Here is a 20855-nt window from a genome sequence, read left to right as displayed (position 1 = left end):
TTGCTACTGAAAAGTTGTTGAGGGGATAAGGTAAATCCACATCTTGGGGTTTCTCTTTATATCCTATGAATGAGCCATCTGTCTTCAAAAGGAAATATCTTGGCCTCCAGTTTTTTATATATTCTCTCCTCTTCTGAACCCAACCTTCTTTCACAGTGGTAACGTTGCTCATGATGGTGCCTCTCTGAGCCCCCAACTTGGAGAAAAGGTACTTTGTGATACCACCTTTGAGGTTTGGATTCTCTGCCCCTGCTGCCCTTCCCACTCTGTAGTGATGACTCAGCCTCGAAAGTCAGCGGCTGCCTGCAGCTGCTCTGTGTGTGTGTGGGGGGGGGGGGGGGGGGGGGGGGGGGGGGGGGATCTGGGGGGAGGGGGGGGGGGGAGGGAGCTGGCCGGGCCATGGAGCTGGAGCAGGAGGCTCAAAGTGATATATATATTTTTTAAACTTTGTTTTGTGAGTACAGGAACAAGTTCAACAGCAATCAAAGGAAAAAATTTACACATGGTTCCACCATGAGCAGACATAGATAATACAACTCTTACCCCATCAAGGCCTCTGGATTCTTAGTCATTTGCTTAGCTGTTCATTCATTCATTCATTCATTCCCTCCCTCGTTCAGCAAATATTGGGTTGGCCAAAAAGTGCCTTCTGTTTTCACCAAGATCTTTATTGAACAACATAGTCATCCTTTTGTTCCACTATCTTCTGCCATTTTTCAGGCAACTTCATAATTCCATCTTCCCAAAACTTTTTATCTTTTTGAGCAAAGAACTGTTCCAGGTGCCTTTTACAGTCTTCCAGGGAATTGAAATTTTTTCCATTAAGAGAATTTTGTAAAGACCTAAATAAATGGAAATCTGAAGGTGCAATATCTGGTGAAAACGGCGGGTGAATCAGAACTTCCCAGCCAAGCTGTTAACAGTTTTTGCCTGGCCATCAAAGAAACATGCAGTCTTGCGTTATCCTGATGGAAGATTATGCATTTTCTGTTGACTAATTCTGGACACTTTTCATTGAGTGATGCTTACAGTTGGTCTAACTGGGAGCAGTACTTGTTGGAATTAACCATTTGGTTTTTTTGGAAGGAGCTCATAATAGAGGACTCCCTTCCAATCCCACCATATACACGACATCACCTTCTTCGGATGAAGACCAGCCTTTGGTGTGGTTGGTGGTGGTTCATTTCACTTGCCCCACGATCTCTTCCGTTCCACATTATTGTACAGTATCCACTTTTCATTGCCCGTCACAGTTTGTTTTAAAAATGGAACGTTTTCCTGGGCTTCCCTGATGGCTTAGTGGTTGAGAGTCCACCTGCCGATGCAGGGGACACGGGTTCGTGCCCCGGTCTGGGAAGATCCCACATGCCGCGGAGCGGCTGGGCCCGTGAGCCATGGCCCCTGAGCCTGCGCGTCCGGAGCCTGTGCTCCGCAACAGGAGAGGCCCCAACAGTGAAAGGCCCCGCGTACCGAAAAAAAAAAAAAAAAGTTTTCATTACGTTTAAGTAGAGAATCGCATGTAGAAATACGGGGAAGAAGGTTTTTTTGCTTAACTTATGTGGAACCCAAACATCAAAGTGATTCACATAACCAAGCCGGTGTAAATGATTTTCAGTGCTTGATTTGGATATTTTGAGTATGTCGGCTATCTCCCGCATGGTATAACGTTGACTGTTCTCAATTAATGTCTCAATTTGATCGCCATCAACTTCAGCTGATCTACCCAACCATGGAACATCGTCCAACAAGAAATCTCCAGCATGAAACTTCGCAAACCACTTTTGACACGTTTGATCAGTCACAGCGCCTTCTCCATACACTGCACAAATCTTTTTTTGCATTTCAGTTGTGTTTTTACCTTTCTTGAAATAATAAAGCATATGACAAAAATGTGCTTTTTTTCTTCCATCTTCAATAATAAAATGGCTACACAAAAATTCATCAATTTTGATAAATTTTTTAAAAATGCACACTGATATGACAGCTGTCACATACAATCTAACAAAATTGTTTTGAATGAAGTTAAAGACACCTAAGTGCTACTAGAGCCATTTTACAGAAAAAGCTGAACAACCTTTTGGCCAACCCAATATTTGTTGAGCACTTGCTGTGCTCCAAGGCAGAGGTGGCAGTGGTGAGCAAACCAGCTAATGGCACCGCTTTCATTGGTCTTGGGACGTATTGGTTCAACTAGACATTAATAACCATACTAAATAATTTCTTAATGTATATTTACAAATTGTGATACAGGCTTGAAAGAATCTGTTGTGGACTAGAGTTTTCAAGGTTTCCCTGAGAAAGTGACACTTGACCTAGATTGGAAAAATGAGTAGAAGATAAATTAGTCAAGATAGTGTTTGGAAGGGCATAGAAATACTTTAGGTGGAGGAACTGGTATGTCAAAGGACCTGTGGTTGGAGGAGCAGCATATCATGCTAGAGAAGCTGAAAGAAGATAGGTTAACAAAGTAAAAAATTGGGCTGAAGAAAGACATAAAATGTGCTAACAAAGGAACAAAGCAACAGAATCTGGAATCACTGAGCGAGTACACCCTGTTTCCTTTCACTGTTGCAAATGCTTTTTCTTAATCAGACTCAGTTCTGGGATCTCTGGGGTTTCTCCCTATAGCAGTTGACTTGTAACAGTGACTGTGCACCTGAATACAGAGAAAATTGGTGAGGGGAGAAACTGTTTTGCTGAAGTTTATCCATGGAACCTCCTCTCCCCACTTCCTTCCTCAAGCCCTATTCCTAAAGCTTCTCCCAAAATACCAGGAGTCTGTTCCTCATAACCCTTCAGTTCCTTTCTTCAACATATCCCAGTTCCTCTCCTCCCAACCTCCGGCCTTCAGAAGTAGCTATTTCTACTCTTTGGAGGTGGGATTTTAGGTAGAGGGTGAGAGGGATAGAATGAGTTATGAAGAAGGAATTCTCATTGCCAGTGCTATTAGAAAGAGGAGTATATTACTGATAGTTCTTGTTTGAATCTGGGCTACATTTTCCTATAGTAACATTTTTGTAAAAGGTGGTTAGGTACTCTAGTACTTAAAATAATTTGATAATGTGTAATTATGCAATTAATAGGTACTTTAGAAAACGTAGGCAGTAAATGAGCTAAAAGAAGCTAAATATCATTTATGATCCCAGAGATTGAATGGCTATCTAAGGAATTTTTTCCTTGTATATATTTATTTTATTTATTAAAAAAAATTTTTTTTTTTTTTTTTTTGGTCATGCTGTGCAGCTTGTGGTATCTTAGTTCCCTGACCAGGGATTGAACCCAGGCCATGGCAGTGAAAGTGCCAAGTCCTAACCACTGGACCGTCAGGGAACTCCCTGTGTATGTTTATTTTAACATAAAGATAGAATCAACTATTTTTTAGCCTGCTTTTTTTCATATAATATATTACAAATTATTTATGTTAATGAATATATTTCTACAACATTATTTAAAATTTTTCATTAGTTTAAATAAACTCTCTCTAAACAAATATTTTAGATTTATGTATGCCCTTATGGTAAGTTCCTAGAATGAGTCAAAGGTTATGAAGATTCTGGATACCTATTATTGAACTGCCCTCTGTGAAGACTGTACCAATTCTTATTCCTGTCAGTCCCATATGAAAGTACTTGTCTTCCCATACCCTTGCCAATATTGCACATTGCCATACTTTTTCATTTATATCAAGGTGGTAGGTGAAAATGGTTCAGTGTTTTAATTTTTTAGTCTTTTGACTACGTCTACTAATATACCTCAGATTTTTATAGGACTTAAAATGGTTTTATATAAAATTTCAAACTGTGTTAAATGAAATGATTTCTCATATCCTTCAGTCATATATGAGTTAAATCAGCTTACTGGATACCGTAACCACTGTCACAAGGACTTCTCAGTACAAAAAGAAGAGGTGATACAGAAGGTAAGAATTAAAATTGTGAATTTGATAGAGACCAGACTAGAATTTGGCACTTAAAAAAAAAAAAAAAGAAAGGATACATGGACTAGAAGGTAATTTCTAAAGAATTCCAAAAATGTTTTAAGCAATAGCAACACTGTCAATATAAATCTGTCAACTCCTAAAATGACATTTTGAAAAAGGAAATATGATATTAATAGATTAGATAATATGGGACTTTCTTAGGCTATACTCTATGAGAACACATTAGGCACTGCTGTAGAGAAAATTAGTGTATTGGAAAATAGAAGTGAAGAAGTTATCCAAAATGCAGACAAGAGAGACAGAGACTGAAAATATGAAGGAGGCTTAGTGACATGAAGCGTAGAGAGAAAATGCATATCATGTACTTGGTCAGTTCCTAAAGAAAATGAGATAGATAATAGGGTAAAACAAACTTGAAGCAATAATAGCTGAGAGATTTCCAGAATTGAAGAAAGGTACCAAACCACGATTTAAGAAGCCCAGCACACCCCAAGCAGGAATTCTCCCTAGCCATGTAGTGAAACTGCAGGACAACAAATATAAAATCATAAAAGCTAGAGAAAAAAACCTTCAAAGGAGTAACTATGTGAGTGAAAGCCAATTAGTCATCAATAATCATGTAAATTAGAGGACAGTCGTGATTATTTTTTACTATGCTGGAAAAAACTGCCAATCTAGATGTCTGTACCTAGCAAAGATAGGTTCTTTGTTCTTGTCAAGAACAAAGATGAAATAAATACATATGCACCCAATCAGAACTGTAAGGTCAGAGATATTAGAAGGAATGAAGAACAAAGGAAGTGGAAAATTTGTATGTAAAATTAAATCTGATTTTCTCTTTTGGGATTAACAAAGATGTAGCTAAAATAGTAGACAACAATAGCATAAATTATGAAAGATGCTCTAAATTCCTTTTTTCTTTTTTTTGAGGGAGAATTGTGATATATTAACTTTAGGCTTTAATGTGTGCGTACCACCAAAAGACAAGTAAATATATTATTTCCAGACTAGTAGAAGAAAAAATTTTGGAATGAGAAGAAAAAATTCCAAAAGAAGTCAAGAAAGGGAAAGGAGAAAAAAGTAGAAAAGGTATAACAAAAAGCACAAAGAATGGCTGAAAATAAATCCAAATATTACTTATTATAATATAGAAGTACTAGTACTTCTTGTACATAGGAGAGAGAGGCATATATCAAACACATTCTAGAAGGATAGAGAAAGACATATCAAACATTCTAAACAAAAGAAAGCTGGTGAGCTATATTAATATACAAAATAGGCTTTAAGGCAAAAAAAAAAAATTACTAGAGTTAGAAGTTTACTTCATAATGATAATAGCTCAATTCACCTGGAAGATAAAACAGTTCTGAAATTGAGGGTTTTTTATTTATATACATCAAAAATTGATAACTTCAAGGAGAAAAGAGAAAAATTTATCATCATCGGGGATGATCTTAATACACATTATAGCATACCTCAGTTAAGCAGGCAGACACAAACGTAAGGGTACACAAGACAGAAACAGCACCACTTAAAATCTTGCTCTAAAGGGCATGTATAGAATACTGCATTCAGGCCTGATATTCAGCTAGTACACATTGGTTCACCTGTACCAGTTGTTAAAATATTAATATATATCCATGGTGGTTGAGTAGTTAGTTACTGCCCCAAGCTCACTGAGTGCCTTCCTAGTGCTTAAGCACCTTCCATAGGATCTCTCAGTAACCCATTATATAGCAACTAAAGATTTAAGAACTGGCATAGCAACCTGCCAAGAAACATCTTACTAGAGACTTTTAGCATCCACTCTAAGCTCTTCTCCCCATGCCAGGTATCCTCCCACACACACAAAAAATCCATAGGCAAATGCTGAGTGACCATTTGGCTCCCCTTAGTATGGGGCTGCCTGCCTTTCTCACACACTTTCCCAGTCATTCTCACATGGTCATTTGTGGGAACTGCAGCCTCTGGGGAGATCCAGAGAGACGAAAAGAGCAGTCTGATGAGAGTAATGGCACTACTGCAGGCACCATCCAAACATTAATTCTCTTGGCAAAGTGTGCATACCCATTGCAGGATATAATCCATGGCAGGTGAATGAGGTCTATGAGGATGGTTTATGCATGAATGACTCCTGGGATGTACTTCCCTAATTTTATCATTACTGAATTTCACATTTATTTAGTGGGATAAGTTTGCCAAAAGCCACTGAATACATGCCCACCATGGACATTAATAACACTCTATTAATGAACTTGACTGCCAACATTAGTAGTCTCTTTACCAGAAACATTTAGTTGAGAGAACTGAGAAGCTGAAAGGTCATGAAAAACAAAAGATTTGTATTCTGGTTTATGCTGTTAACTGCTGTATTACATTATGTCTCATTTGGGCTGAGGGATTAAGTTTGATATAATTAAATATGATGTCTCAATAAATTATTTTGTGACTTAGTTATTAATGTAATTGAATATAAAAATTAACAGCAAGCATTATAAGGGCCAAAAAATTTTTAATATACTTACTGTTAACTGCAGCAAAAGCTGAAAAGAGAATTCACCTCCCATGAACAATTCTGTTGCTATTAAGAGTGACTTTTTTTTTTACTTATCAAGTCTACAGGTTACTTGATGACTACCTATTTATGAGGAATTTTTAAAAATTGAAGTATAGTTGATTTACAATATTGTGTTAGTTTCAGGTGTACAGAAAAGTGATTCAGTTATATTTTTTTCAGATTTTTTTCCATTATAGGTTGTTAAAATATATTAAATATAATTCCCTGTGCTATATAGTAAATTCTTGTTGCTTATCTGTTTTTCGTATCTGTCAATCCCATACTCCTTATTTATCCTTCCCTCCTTCCCTTTCCCCTTTGGTAACCATAAGTGTGTTTTATATGAATGACTACCTGTTTAACATGGAAATTCTTGGAGGGGCTTTATGCAATTTCCTGTGGCAGTTCATGGTTCAGACAAAAGCATCTGTGTCAAAAAAACGATTATGGCTACAATTTCCAAAAATTAATAAATGATTGGGAATTACTAGAATAATCTGATGAACAATTTGAATTAGAACTAATACCACTTGGCAAGCATTTTTATAACCTGTAGGTTAGTTTAATTTTTTAATGTTTTAAAATTTTTATTCATGTTAATTTATATTACTATTGAATATTTAATAGTTTTTTGAATAGCACATTTGACTATATGTATGTAACAGCTGCCTCATGGTTTTTTTTTTTTGCAAACATACAAGGATGATTTAAAAATTGCTCTCCTGTAAGGCCACATATTTCAAAAGATTATCATTAAGTAGTTTCTCAGTATAATGTGATTGCTAGAAATTAGTAACTAAAAGAAAACTAGAAAAACCTCATGTATTTTCAAGTTAAGAAACATTTATAAATAACTCATAAGTCAAAGTAGAAATGATAATGGAAATTAGAAATATTTAGAACTAAATGATAATGAAAGTACCATCTTGCAAAAGTTGTGGGATATAAGTAAATCCTCAGTAGGAAAATTATAATCTTTAATAAACTAAAAAGGAAGACAAGGAAAATTAGTTAGCTAAGTGTCCATCTCAAGAAACAGTAAAAATAGTGAAGTTGTAGTAAAGTAAATCTGAAGAAAGTAAAAGGAAAGAAATACAGCAATAAAGAGTAAAATTAGTGAAATTCTAAAAATTAAGTAGAAATACTCAACAGAAAAATGTGTCTTCAAAAAGACAAAGAATAATGAAAAACACTCATTAGATTGATCAAGAGAATACCCAAATAAACAATATTCAGAATGAAAGGGGGACATATTTTCTGATACAAGAAGTAGAGATTGTAGCTTTCCAGTAGTGGAGTATCTACTACTGGTTTGGACCAACCCTCCAACTGAGAATAATTAGAAAAGCTAGAGAAAAACATAAATATCTAATGTAAGATATAAAAAGTTATGTTTGAAAGGATTAGAGAATTGAGGCAATGAGGAAATTGCAGGGCCAAGATCTGCAAATGGAGGGTAGCCAGAGATGTGAACCCACCGTTTTAGCCAACTGAATCTAGCAATATGGTAAAAATGAAAGATTGATTTAACATTAGAAAATAAATTAATGTAAATCACTACATTAACATATTAAAAAGAAAACTATAGGATAATTTCAATAAGTGTTAGAAAATGTTTTATATACTTTAATGTATATTAATGGAAAAAAACACTCAGCAGATTTTAAGGAGAAGAGAATTAATTTCTTTAATCCAATAATAGGAATCTACCAAAACAAATAAACCCTACAGCAAACATTGTGCTTAATGATGAAATGGTGAATGTATTCTTGAAGATAAGGAACAAGATAAGAGTGCACGCTATATTAACATTTCTATTGAACATTGTACTGAAAGTCCTAGCCAGTGCAACAAGGAAAAGAAGTATTAAAAAGAACAAAGCAGGAACTTGCCTGGTGGCACAGTGGTTAAGAATCTGCCTGCCAATGCAAGGGACATGAGTTCGAGCCCTGGTCCGGGAAGATTCCACATGCCGCAGAGCAACTAAGCCTGTGCACCACAAGTACTGAGCCTGTGCTCTAGAGCCCATAAGCCACAACTACTGAGCCCGCATGCCACAACTACTGAAGCCCATGTGCCTAGAGCCTATGCTTTACAACAAGAGAAGCCACTGCAATGAGGAGCCCACGTACCACAACGAAGAGTAGTCCGCACTTACCACAGCTAGAGAGAAGCCCGTGCGCAGCAACAAAGACCCAACGCAGCCAAAAATAAATAAATAAATTTATATTAAAACAAAGAACAAAGCAACTGTTTATAGATATGATTATTGACAAAGAAAACCTAAAATAACCTATGATAAATTATTAAATAAAATAGCAAGATTGATGATAAATAATATTTTAAAAATCAGTTACTCTTCTGTGTACCAGCAACAAATGAAACAATTTTAAAAAGAACATTTACAAAAGCATCAAAAAAACCTCAAGTACCCAGGAATAGATATAACAAAAGATAGGCATGATGCATATGGAGAAAATCTCTGTTGTAAATGGAGATATGACATGTTCAAGGATTGGAAGACTCCATATTGTCAAGATGTCAATTCTGTGCAAACTTTTCTTTAGATTTATTACAATCTCAATTAAAACCCACAGGTGGATCTGTGTGTGTGTGTGTGTGTGTGTGTACATAACTTCCTAAGTCAATTCTAAATGTATAAGGATGTTCAAAGTTCCAAGGATTGTTACAATACTCTTGCTAAGAAAATCTTGAATATGTGGGAAACTATGCATATTGCTGATGGGATGATTCAATACTGTATGATATAAATTCTACCAAATTAATTTGTAAAGATACTGCATCCCAATAAAAATACCAACAAGATTTTTTAGTAGTACCTGATAATGCTATATCTAAAATTCATTTGAAAGAGAAAGTATGACATTAGCACCCCAAAAAATGTTTATTAGGGCAATGAGGGGCTTGCTTTGCCACTTGTCAAACCTTTTAGAAATTAAAATACTGTGGTGGTATTGGATAGACTAGAATATAGAGTCCCCCAAAAAAACTTGTGTATGATAAAGACAGCATTTAGAAAAGTATAGGCTTTGATGCTGGGACAAATGACATCCATTTTAAAAAGTTACAAATCATGCCATGTACAAAAATAGATTGTAATCTATTGTAATAGATTTTTTGGTATTAAAACCAAAAATATGGAACTTCCCTGGTGGTAGAGTGGTTAGCAATCTGCCTGCCAATGCAGGAGACACGAGTTCAAGCCCTGGTCCAGGAAGATCCCACGTGCCGCGGAGCAGCTAAGCCCGTGAGCCACAACTACTGAGCCTGCGCTCTAGAGCCTGCGAGCCACAACTGCTGAGCTCGCAAGCCACAACTACTGAAGCCCGCGTGCCTAGAGCCTGTGCTCTGCAACAAGAGAAGCCACCGCAACGAGAAGCCTTGCGCACCGCAATGAAGAGTAGCCCCCGCTCACCGCAACTAGAGAAGGCCCGCGCACAGCAACAAAGACCCAACACAGCCAAAAGTAAATAAAATTAATTAATTAAAAAGAAATACTATCAGTTTTATAGGTCTCTCTTTTTTTCAATAGGTCACTTATGTACAATGTTTAAGATTAAGACTCTCCCAGAATCATTGATTCATTACTTTTATGCACAAAAAGAAAATTTCATTTCATGACTCTTCTGACCAACAAAAGAAATGATTATTTATACATCCTCTAAAATTACATATATTAATTTGAATACTTTCACTCATCATGGTCAACTAGCACAAAAATCCTACAAAAATCCTTCACATATTAGTAAACTTTTGAAATCCAGATGGCTCACAAAAGGGTTTATGCAGACACCCTTTAAAGGATAATTTCATGAGTACTACATATGGAAAAAATTTCAATTTAGTAGAATTTTTCCCTCCCCACTTTATCTAAAAAGTTTGTTCTGAATAGAAAAATTTGGCCATTTAAAATTCCATCTTATGCACTTTCATCGTAAAGTGTAAAAATACCATTTGTTATTGGAACTATAAATTGAGAAGACCTGAACTTTCAAAGACTCAGGATTTCATTTGCTAGGTCTGAATCTGAAAGATCAGCACCTACAGAAAACTAAGGCAAAATAAATAAATGACAATAGATTTTCAGAAATCAAAATGGGGTTTAGAAAAGGTTTATAAAAATACAACTTTGTAATAGGAAAGGGCTGAAACAAGAGATAATACTAAAAATCCATAAAGGAAAAGGTTAAGTTTGACTATATCAAACTGGTTTGGTAGGGTATATGCTAGACCTTTTCAGTGCATTTTAATAGATACTGATGAAATACCTAATTTTGTTGTACATGATTTTTTTCCTAAGTTGCCTCATTTATGCATGTTTTTCTGCAACCAGCTTTTCTCATTTAAAAATGTTTTAGAGTTCTTCATACCCACATAAAGTTATCCCTTTCTTTTTAAATGTTGTACTATATTGTAAAGTATTATATACTATGGTTTATGTAATCAACCATTCCTTCTTTTATGTACATTTAGGTTACTTTCAATTTCTCCCTACAATGCAGCATATCTTTAAATGTGCTTCTTTGTATTTAGAAATAATTATTTCTCTAGATTGAATTCCCAGAAAAAAATTGCTGAGTCAAAAGGTATGCATGTTTAAAATTTTGATAGATACTGGTACTCTCCACACAAGCCGCACCAGTTTACACTTCACCATAATGTATGAGAGTACCACTTCCTACTACTACTTTCAACAGTGAGTAGTGTCAGTCTTTTAAATATCTGCTACTAATGTGGACAAAAAGAAGTTATTCATCTATAACTTGTGTAGTTATAAATAGTTGAATATCAATAACCAGAGAATGCTAAAAAACTAAATAAGAGAAATGTGTCATTTGCTTCCAGGTCAGTGCTGACAGTTGCTTGTGAACAGACTGAAGTTCTGCTTTTTGATCCTATATCTTCAAAGCACATAAAAACACTTTCTGAAGCTCATGAAGACTGTGTAAATAATATAAGGTTAGTATTGTAGTGAAAAAGTGAACTTTATTAATGTGACCCAAAATATTCTGTTTTGGAAGTTAATGAAAATTTATAATGCCTTGTCCAGCACTACTAGGTGATACACATTTGGAATTGTGGAACATAGCCCTTTAATTACAAAACTTACTGTTAACCATTTTGGATTGGAATCTTTCTGAAATGCATTTTCACTTCCATGTGATCTCACCTTTTCTCCTTGTGTATTAGGGTCATCATTATGAATCTCAGCCATGTATTATGATAGTCCTATAATGCTTTTGGGCACTCCCACTGCTTAGCCTCTGTCACCACCAGCCCCCAAATTCATACTATTGAGGGAAAAAAACACATATGCACAGAAAAACTTCTTTATAGCATTGTTGGAAGCTCCTTAAATTCTCAATAATGTGGGAAGTAGATAACAGTTGAATAGCTTGGTGGACTAATATGCAGTGATTAAAATGATGGTTACAGAGACTACATATCAGCATAGACAAATGCTTGCGATAGTACAGGTTAAAATCATAAAAATTATATAAATATGACATGATGCAGAAGAAAAAGATTAGAAGGAAATATTTTTAAATGCTTACAGTGGATGTGTTAGAATGAATGGATTATGAGTAATTTTCTATTTTCTAAACTTTATATAATAAGATTATATGACTTTCATAATGATTACTTTTAATGTTCAAAAAATAATAATTTATGAGGAAATTACTTCTAGTCAAGGTGACATATTGAATTTTGATGTAACCTCTAGCTCCAAACATATAGAACAATAGATTAAATAGCACAAAAGATACAGCCAGGCTCTGAAACAACATAAACATCTTTGTGGCCATATGGCCAGACCGGAACACAGACACAAAGCTGTTACAGGGTTGAAACCATAAGCCCACTGGGTTTTCAGTCAGGCACTGACATATAGTAGTTTAGCTCCTGTCAGGAATCAAAAATGCTAAAAGTGTTTCATGTGAGGCAGGAACCAGAGCCAGAATTACTATATGAAGCCAGGGGTTTAGTTGGAATGAGGCTGAAAAAAGGAAAAAGCTATTAATTACCTGGGGCTGTAGGTTTTAGATGATAAAGATACAGCCTCATGACCAGGAATTGAATGAAGCCATTGTTGAGTCGGTGACTGAAGGTATATATGTGAAAGCTCCAATATTATCATGAAACTGGAGGCCTTAATGTCATTATGAGGCCTAGTAGTGGATTTGGTTCCAGAAATCCAAGTGGGGGCAACTATAAAACCATTAAATAGGAAGAAAGAGAAAAAATTTTTAAATCTTTCTTGCTCAAAATAAGCCTATATAACCAAAATTCCCAAACTCATGAAGACATCTAATATTAATATCATAACAAAACCAGCAACTAGAACAGGTATTTTCTCTGGATAAAATTAATTTTTTGGAGTAGTCCAACAAAGACTTTATTTTAAAAAATGAATTATTTTATTTTTTTTCGACTAGGTAATACATGCACGTGGTACAAAATTCAAAGGTACAAAAGGGTAAACAGTGAAAAGTAAGTCTATCTCCCACCTCTTTCCCCTAGCCACCCAGTTCCCCTCCCCAGAGGCAACCACTATTACCAGTTTCTTGCTATCCTTTCTGAGATAGTTCATGCATGTACTAGCATATGTACACACATATACATAAACTTTTATATAAGTGGTAGCATTCTGCACATACTATTGTATACGTTGGCTTTTTCACTTAATGACATATTTAAGATCATTCCATATTTGTACCCATGGGATGATTTTATTCTTTTTAACGGCTGCATAGTATTCCATTGATTGGAAGAAACTTTAAAGCATTTTTAGTATGCTCAAATAAATAAGGGATACTTCCCATTAATAGCTCAAAATTATGAAAAAAAATAGGTTAATGTGGAAAAAAACCAACTAGAACTTTTGTAAATTAAAAGTATAGTTGGTATATTAAAAAACTTAATAAACGGGATAAACGTTACCCTTTGCACCACTGATGAGAGAATTAATGGGTTAGAAAATATTAGTAAAAAATTCACCCAGAGATTGATTGAGATGTATAATATCTCAGTTACAGAAGAAAGAAGTTGCAGAGATTGGAGGAGAACTAAATTTTGAAGGCACAATGGCTGAGAATTTTCAGCATTGAAGGACCTGAATCCTTGAATCAAAAGTAAACTCTGGAATCAAGTGGGTTAAACAAAGATAAAGCTACATCTAGACAGGTTGTGGTGAAATTCTAGAATATCAGATAAAGAGAAAATCTTAAAAGCCACCAAAGTTAGAGGCCAGATTACCTTCAGAGGTACGATAATTGAACTGACTGGTTTCTTAACAACAGTTGATGCTAGGAGACAAAGGAGTAATGTCTTAAATACTAAGACAGAGTAATGTTTAATACCATTTCATATCCAGGTAAATTGTTATTCTAGAATAAAGAATTTTGATTCAGTGAAATTATAAATGTTAATTATTAATAGCAGAAAGATAATAATTTAGGATTTTTGTGGGGGAGGGTGCATTTAAAACAAAGTTAAAACGAAAACTCTAGATTAGCACTATCCAATACAATTATAATTTTAAATTAAAAATTGTCTAGTAGTCACGTTAAAAAAAAGACATGAAATTAATTTTTAATAATATATTTTATTTACTCCAGTATGCCTAAAATATTCTCATTTCAACATGCAGTCAGCATAAAAAATACTAAGATATTTTATTGATACTTTCATTTTCTCATGCTAAATCTTCAAAATCCAGTATATATGTTACACTTAGAGCACATCTCAATGCAGACTGGCCACATATTAAGGACTCATTAGCCACATGTAGCTAATGGCTACCAAACTGCACATTGTAGCTCTGGATGGTAACAACAAATAGGTTGTACGTGTGGGGAAATTTTGTTCAGTGGGAATGTATAACATTTAAGGTCCACATCATGTTCAAGAAGAGGACAGAAATATTAACTAATTTCACACTCTTTCAGAACAATCTATAATTAAGTATATATGATTAAAAAACAAAAATAATAAAACTATAGTTTATAGCTTCCAAACCAGCAAAGGTGGGTGGCAGAGAATATTGAAAACTTGATCAGTTCAGTAAAAGAAAGGAAAGCTTAAAAAAGTAAAAAAAAATAAGCAAAAGAAAGGAAGGATAAATAGAAAACAGGAAGTAGAAATAGTTCGAAATATATTAATAGTTCACAGTAAATATAAATGGATTGATCTTCTTTATTAAAAGGCACAGAGATAGCAATTTGAATAAAAAACAAAATCATGTATATACTCTTTATGGAGATACCAAAAATAAAACTACCCAGAAATGGGTAAAGAAAACTGATGTAGGTTATCATTATTGGACAGATATAAGACCAAAGGTTTTTTATATTTATTTATTTATTGTTTTACGTCTTTATGGGAGTATAATTGCTTTACAATGGTGTGTTAGTTTCTGATTTATAACAAAGTGAATCAGTTATACATATACATATGTTCCCATATCTCTTCCCTCTTGCGTCTCCCTCCCTCCCACCGTCCCTATCCCACCCCTCTAGGTGGTCACAAAGCACTGAGCTGATCTCCCTGTGCTATGCGGCTGCTTCCCACTAGCTATCTATTTTACGTTTGGTAGTGTATATATGTCCATGCCACTCTCTCACTTTGTCACAGCTTACCCTTCCCCCTCCCCATATCCTCAAGTCCATTCTCTAGTAGGTCTGTGTCTTTACTCCCATCTTACCCCTAGGTTCTTCATGACATTTTTTTTCTTAGATTCCATATATATGTGTTAGCATATGGTATTTGTCTTTCTCTTTCTGACTTACTCCACTCTGTATGACAGACTGTAGGTCCATCCACCTCACTACAAATAACTCAATTTCGTTTCTTTTTATGGCTGAGTAATATTCCATTGTATATATGTGCCACATCTTCTTTATCCATTCATCTGATGATGGACACTTAGGTTGTTTCCATCTCCTGGCTATTGTAAATAGAGCTGAAATGAACATTTTGGTACATGACTCTTCTTGAATTATGGTTTTCTCAGGGTATATGCCCAGTAGTGGGATTGCTGGGTCATATGGTAGTTCTATTTGTAGTTTTTGAAGGAACCTCCATACTGTTCTCCATAGTGGCTGTACCAATTCACATTCCCACCAGCAGTGCAAGAATGTTCCCTTTTCTCCACACCCTCTCCAACATTTATTGTTTCTAGATTTTTTGATGATGGCCATTCTGACTGGTGTAGGATGATATCTCATTGTAGTTTTGATTTGCATTTCTCTCATGATTAATGATGTTGAGCATTCTTTCATGTGTTTGTGTATCTGTCTGTATATCTTCTTTGGAGAAATGTCTATTTAGGTCTTCCGCCCATTTTTGGACTGGATTGTTTGTTTTTTTGTTATTGAGCTGCATGAGCTGCTTGTAAATGTTGGAGATTAATCCTTTGTCAGTTGCTTCATTTGCAAATATTTTCTCCCATTCTGAGGGTTGTCTTTTGGTCTTGTTTATGGTTTCCTTTGCTGTGCAAAAGCTTTTAAGTTTCATTAAGTCCCATTTGTTTATTTTTGTTTTTATTTCCATTTCTCTAGGAGGTGGGTCAAAAAGGATCTTGCTGTGATTTATGTCGTAGAGTGTTCTGCCTGTTTTCCTCTAAGAGTTTGATAGTTTCTGACCTTACATTTAGGTCTTTAATCCTTTTTTTTTTTGCGGTACACGGACCTCTTACTGCTGTGGCCTCTCCCATTGCGGAGCACAGGCTCCAGACGCACAGCTTCAGTGGCCATGGCTCACGGGCCCAGCCACTCCGCGGCATGTGGGATCTTCCCAGACCAGGGCACAACCCGTGTCCCCTGCATTGGCAGGCAGACTCCCAACCACTGCGCCACCAGGGAAACCCTTTAATACATTTTGAGCTTATTTTTGTGTATGGTGTTAGGGAGTGATCTAATCTCATACTTTTACATGTACCTGTCCAGTTTCCCAGCACCACTTATTGAAGAGGCTGTACTTTCTCCACTGTACATTCCTGCCTCCTTTATCAACGATAAGGTGACCATATGTGCGTGGATTTATCTCTGGGCTTTCTATCCTGTACCATTGATCTATATTTCTGTTTTTGTGCCAGTACCATACTGTCTTGATTACTGTAGCTTTGTAGTATAGTCTGAAGTCAGGCAGCCTGATTCCTCCAGCTCCATTTTCCATTCTCAAAGCCAAGATTGCTTTGGCTATTTGGGGTCTTTTGTGTTTCCATACAAATTGTGAAATTTTTTGTTCTAGTTCTGTGAAAAATGCCAGTGGTAATTTGATAGGGATTGCATTGAATCTGTAGATTGCTTTGGGTAGTAGAGTCATTTTCACAGTGTTGATTCTTCCAATCCAGGAACATGGTATATCTCTCCATCTATTTGTATCATCTTTAATTTCTTTCATCAGTGTCTTATAATTTTCTGCATACAGGTCTTTTGTCTCCTTAGGTAGGTTTGTTCCTAGATATTTTATTCTTCTTGTTGCAGTGGTAAATGGGAGTGTTTTCTTGATTTCACTTTCAGATTTTTCATCATTAGTGTATAGGGATGCCAGAGATTTCTGTGCATTAATTTTGTATCCCGCTACTTTATCAAATTCATTGATTATCTCTAGTAGTTTTCTGGTAGCATCTTTAGGATTCTCTATGTATAGTATCATGTCATCTGCAAACAGTGACAGCTTTACTTCTTCTTTTCCGATTTGGATTCCTTTTATTTCCTTTTCTTCTCTCATTGCTGTGGCTAAAACTTCCAAAACTATGTTGAATAAGAGTGGTGAGAGTGGGCAACCTTGTCTTGTTCCTGATCTTAGTGGAAATACTTTCAGATTTTCACCATTGAGGACGATGTTGGCTGTGGGTTTGTCATATATGGCCTTTATTATGTTGAGGAAAGTTCCCTCTATGCCTACTTTCTGCAGGGTTTTTATCATAAGTGGGTGTTGAATTTTGTCAGATGCTTTCTTTGCATCTATTGAGATGATCATATGGTTTTTCTTCAGTTTGTTAATATGGTGTATCACGTTGAATGATTTGCGTATATTGAAGAATCCTTGCATTCCTGGAATAAACCCCACTTGATCATGGTGTATGATCCTTTTAATGTGCTGTTGGATTCTGTTTGCTAGTATTTTGTTGAGGATTTTTGCATCTATGTTCATCAGTGATATTGGCCTGTAGTTTTCTTTCTTTGTGACGTCCCTGTCTGGTTTTGGTATCAAGGTGATGGTGGCCTCGTAGAATGAGTTTGGGAGTGTTCCTCCCTCTGCTATATTTTGGAAGAGCTTGAGAAGGATTGGTGTTAGCTCTTCTCTAAATGTTTGATAGAATTCGCCTGTGAAGCCATCTGGTCCTGGGCTTTTGTTTGTTGGAAGATTTTTAATCACAGTTTGAAATTCAGTGCTTGCGATTGGTCTGTTCATATTTTCTATTTCTTCCTGATTCAGTCTTGGCAGGTTGTGCATTTCTAAGAATTTGTCCATTTCTTTCAGGTTGTCCATTTTATTGGCATAGAGTTTCTTGTAGTAATCTCTCATGATCTTTTGTATTTCTGCAGTGTCAGTTGTTACCTCTCCTTTTTCATTTCTAATTCTATTGATTTGAGTCTTCTCCCTTTTTTTCTTGATGAGTCTGGCTAAAGGTTTATCAATTTTGTTTAGCTTCTCAAAGAACCAGCTTTTAGTTTTATTGATCTTTGCTATCGTTTCATTTCCTTTTCATTTATTTCTGATCTGATTTTTATGATTTCTTTCCTTCTGCTAACTTTGGGGTTTTCTTGTTCTTCTTTCTCTAATTGCTTTAGGTGCAACGTTAGGTTGTTTATTCGAGATGTTTCCTGTTTCTTAAAGTAGGATTGTATTGCTATAAACTTCCCTCTTAGAACTGCTTTTGCTGCATCCCATAGGTTTTGGGTCGTCGTGTGTCCATTGTCATTTGTTTCTAGGTATTTTTTGATTTCCTCTTTGATTTCTTCAGTGATCACTTCGTTATTAAGTAGTGTATTGTTTAGCCTCCATGTGTTTGTATTCTTTACAGATCTTTTCCTGTAATTGATATCTAGTCTCATAGCATTGTGGTCGGAAAAGATACTTGATACAATTTCAGTTTTCTTAAATTTACCAAGGCTTGATTTGTGACCCAAGATATGATCTATCCTGGAGAATGTTCCATGAGCACTTGAGAAAAATGTGTATTCAGTTGTTTTTGGATGGAATGTCCTATAAATATCAATCAAGTCCATCTGGTTTAATGTATCATTTAAAGGTTGTGTTTCCTTATTTTCATTTTGGATGATCTGTCCATTGGTGAAAGTGGGGTGTTAAAGTCCCCTACTACGAATGTGTTACTGTCGATTTCCCCTTTTATGGCTGTTAGTATTTGCCTTATGTATTGAGGTGCTCCTATGTTGTGTGCATAAATATTTACAATTGTTATATCTTCTTCTTGGATCGATCCCTTGATCATTATGTAGTGTCCTTCTTTGTCTCTTCTAATAGTCTTTATTTTAAAGTCTATTTTGTCTGATATGAGAATTGCTACTCCAGCTTTCTTTTGGTTTCCATTTGCATGAAATATCTTTTTCCATCCCCTCACTTTCAGTCTGTATGTGTCTCTAGGTCTGAAGTGGGTCTCAGGTAGACAGCATATATATGGGTCTTGTTTTTGTATCCATTCAGCCAGTCTTTGTCTTTTGGTGGGAGCATTTAATCCATTTACAGTTAAGGTAATTATCGATATGTATGTTCCTATTCCCATTTTCTTAATTGTTTTGGGTTTGTTATTGTAGATCTTTTCCTTCTCTTGTGTTTCTTGCTTAGAGAAGTTCCTTTAGCATTTGTTGTAAAGCTGGTTTGGTGGTGCTGAACTCTCTCAGCTTTTGCTTGTCTGTGAAGGTTTTAATTTCTCCATCAAATCTGAATGAGATCCTTGCTGGGGAGAGTAATCTTGGTTGTAGGTGTTTCTCCTTCATCACTTTAAATATGTCCTGCCAGTCCCTTCTGGCTTGCAGAGTTTCTGCTGAAAGATCAGCCGTTAACCTTATGGGGATTCCCTTGTGTGTTATTTATTGTTTTTCCCTTGCTGTTGTTTATATGTTTTCTTTGTATTTAATTTTTGACAGTTTGATTAATATGTGTCTTGGCGTGTTTCTCCTTGGATTTATCCTTTATGGGACTCTCTGTGCTTCCTGGACTTGATTAACTATTTCCTTTCCCATATTAGGGAAGTTTTCAACTATAATCTCTTCAAATATTTTCTCAGTCCCTTTCTTTTTCTCTTCTTCTTCTGGAACCCCTGTAATTCGAATGTTGGTGCATTTAATGTTGTCCCAGAGGTCTCTGCAACTGTCCTGAGTTCTTGTCATTCTTTTATCTTTATTCTGCTCTGCAGTAGTTATTTCCACTATTTTATCTTCCAGGTCACTTATCCATTCTTCTGCCTCAGTTATTCTGCTATTGATCCCTTCTAGAGTATTTTTAATTTCATTTATTGTGTTGTTCATCGTTGCTTGTTTCATCTTTAGTTCTTCCAGGTCCTTGTTAAATGTTTCTTGCATTTTCTCTATTTTATTTCCTTTGGATCATCTTTACTATCATTATTCTGAATCCTTTTTCAGGTAGACTACCAATTTCCTCTTCATTTGTTCCGTCTGGTGAGTTTTTATTTTGCTCCTTCATCTGCTGTGTGTTTTTCTGTCTTCTCATTTTGCTTATCTTACTGTGTTTGGGGTCTCCTTTTTGCAGGCTGCAGGTTCGTAGTTCCCGTTGTTTGTGGTGTCTGTCCCCAGTGGCTAAAGTTGGTTCAGTGGGTTGTGTAGGCTTCCTGGGGCAGGGGACTAGTGCCTTTGTTCTGGTGGATGAGGCTGGATCTTGTCTTTCTGGTGGGCAGGTCCACGTGTGGTGGTGTGCTTTGGGGTGTCTGTGGACTTATTATTATTTTAGGCAGCCTCTCTCCTAATGGGTGGGGTTGTGTTTCTGTCTTGCTAGTTGTTTGGCATAGGGTGTCCAGCACTGTAGCTTGCTGGTCGTTGAGTGAAGCTGGGTGTTGGTGTTGAGATGGAGATCTCTGGGACATTTTCGCCGTTTGACATTACGTGGAGCTGGGAGGTCTCTTGTGGGCCAGTGTCCTAAAGTTGGCTGTCCCACCTCAGAGGCACAGCACTGACTACTGGCTGCAGTACCAAGAGCCTTTCATCCACACAGCTCAGAATAAAAGGGAGAAAAAGTAGAAGGAAAGAGGATAAAAGAAAATAAAGTAAGGTAAAATAGTTATTAAAATAAAAAATAATTATTAAGAAAAAAAATTTTTTTTAAAGTAAAAAAAAAAAAAGCGGATCGATA

At 35.9% G+C, this 20855-nt stretch overlaps 1 protein-coding gene across 10 annotated transcripts in view; it reads left to right on the top strand.

Annotated features, from left to right (window-relative positions):
• The window catches only part of DCAF10 (DDB1 and CUL4 associated factor 10), a 53876-nt gene that overhangs the window by 3863 nt on the left and 29158 nt on the right, over positions 1–20855 (top strand). For 3 of the 10 annotated variants that reach the window (XM_027105455.1, XM_027105454.1, XM_027105460.1), the window contains exon 2: positions 11364–11477. In XM_027105455.1, the coding sequence (XP_026961256.1) occupies positions 11364–11477 (114 nt within the window). Of the gene's footprint in view, positions 1–156; positions 209–464; positions 681–3833; positions 5242–11363; positions 11478–20855 lie in introns of those variants that run through there. The other 7 variants (XM_027105463.1, XM_027105458.1, XM_027105461.1 and 4 more) reach the window with 4 other exon arrangements.

Source organism: Aethalodelphis obliquidens, unplaced genomic scaffold (assembly GCF_003676395.1).
Source record: "Aethalodelphis obliquidens isolate GAN/ISIS:26980383/991018 unplaced genomic scaffold, ASM367639v1 scaffold7, whole genome shotgun sequence".
Classification (NCBI taxonomy): domain Eukaryota; kingdom Metazoa; phylum Chordata; class Mammalia; order Artiodactyla; family Delphinidae; genus Aethalodelphis; species Aethalodelphis obliquidens.
The sequence above is the reverse complement of the archived record's forward strand: the minus strand, read 5'-3'. Positions and strand labels throughout refer to the sequence as shown.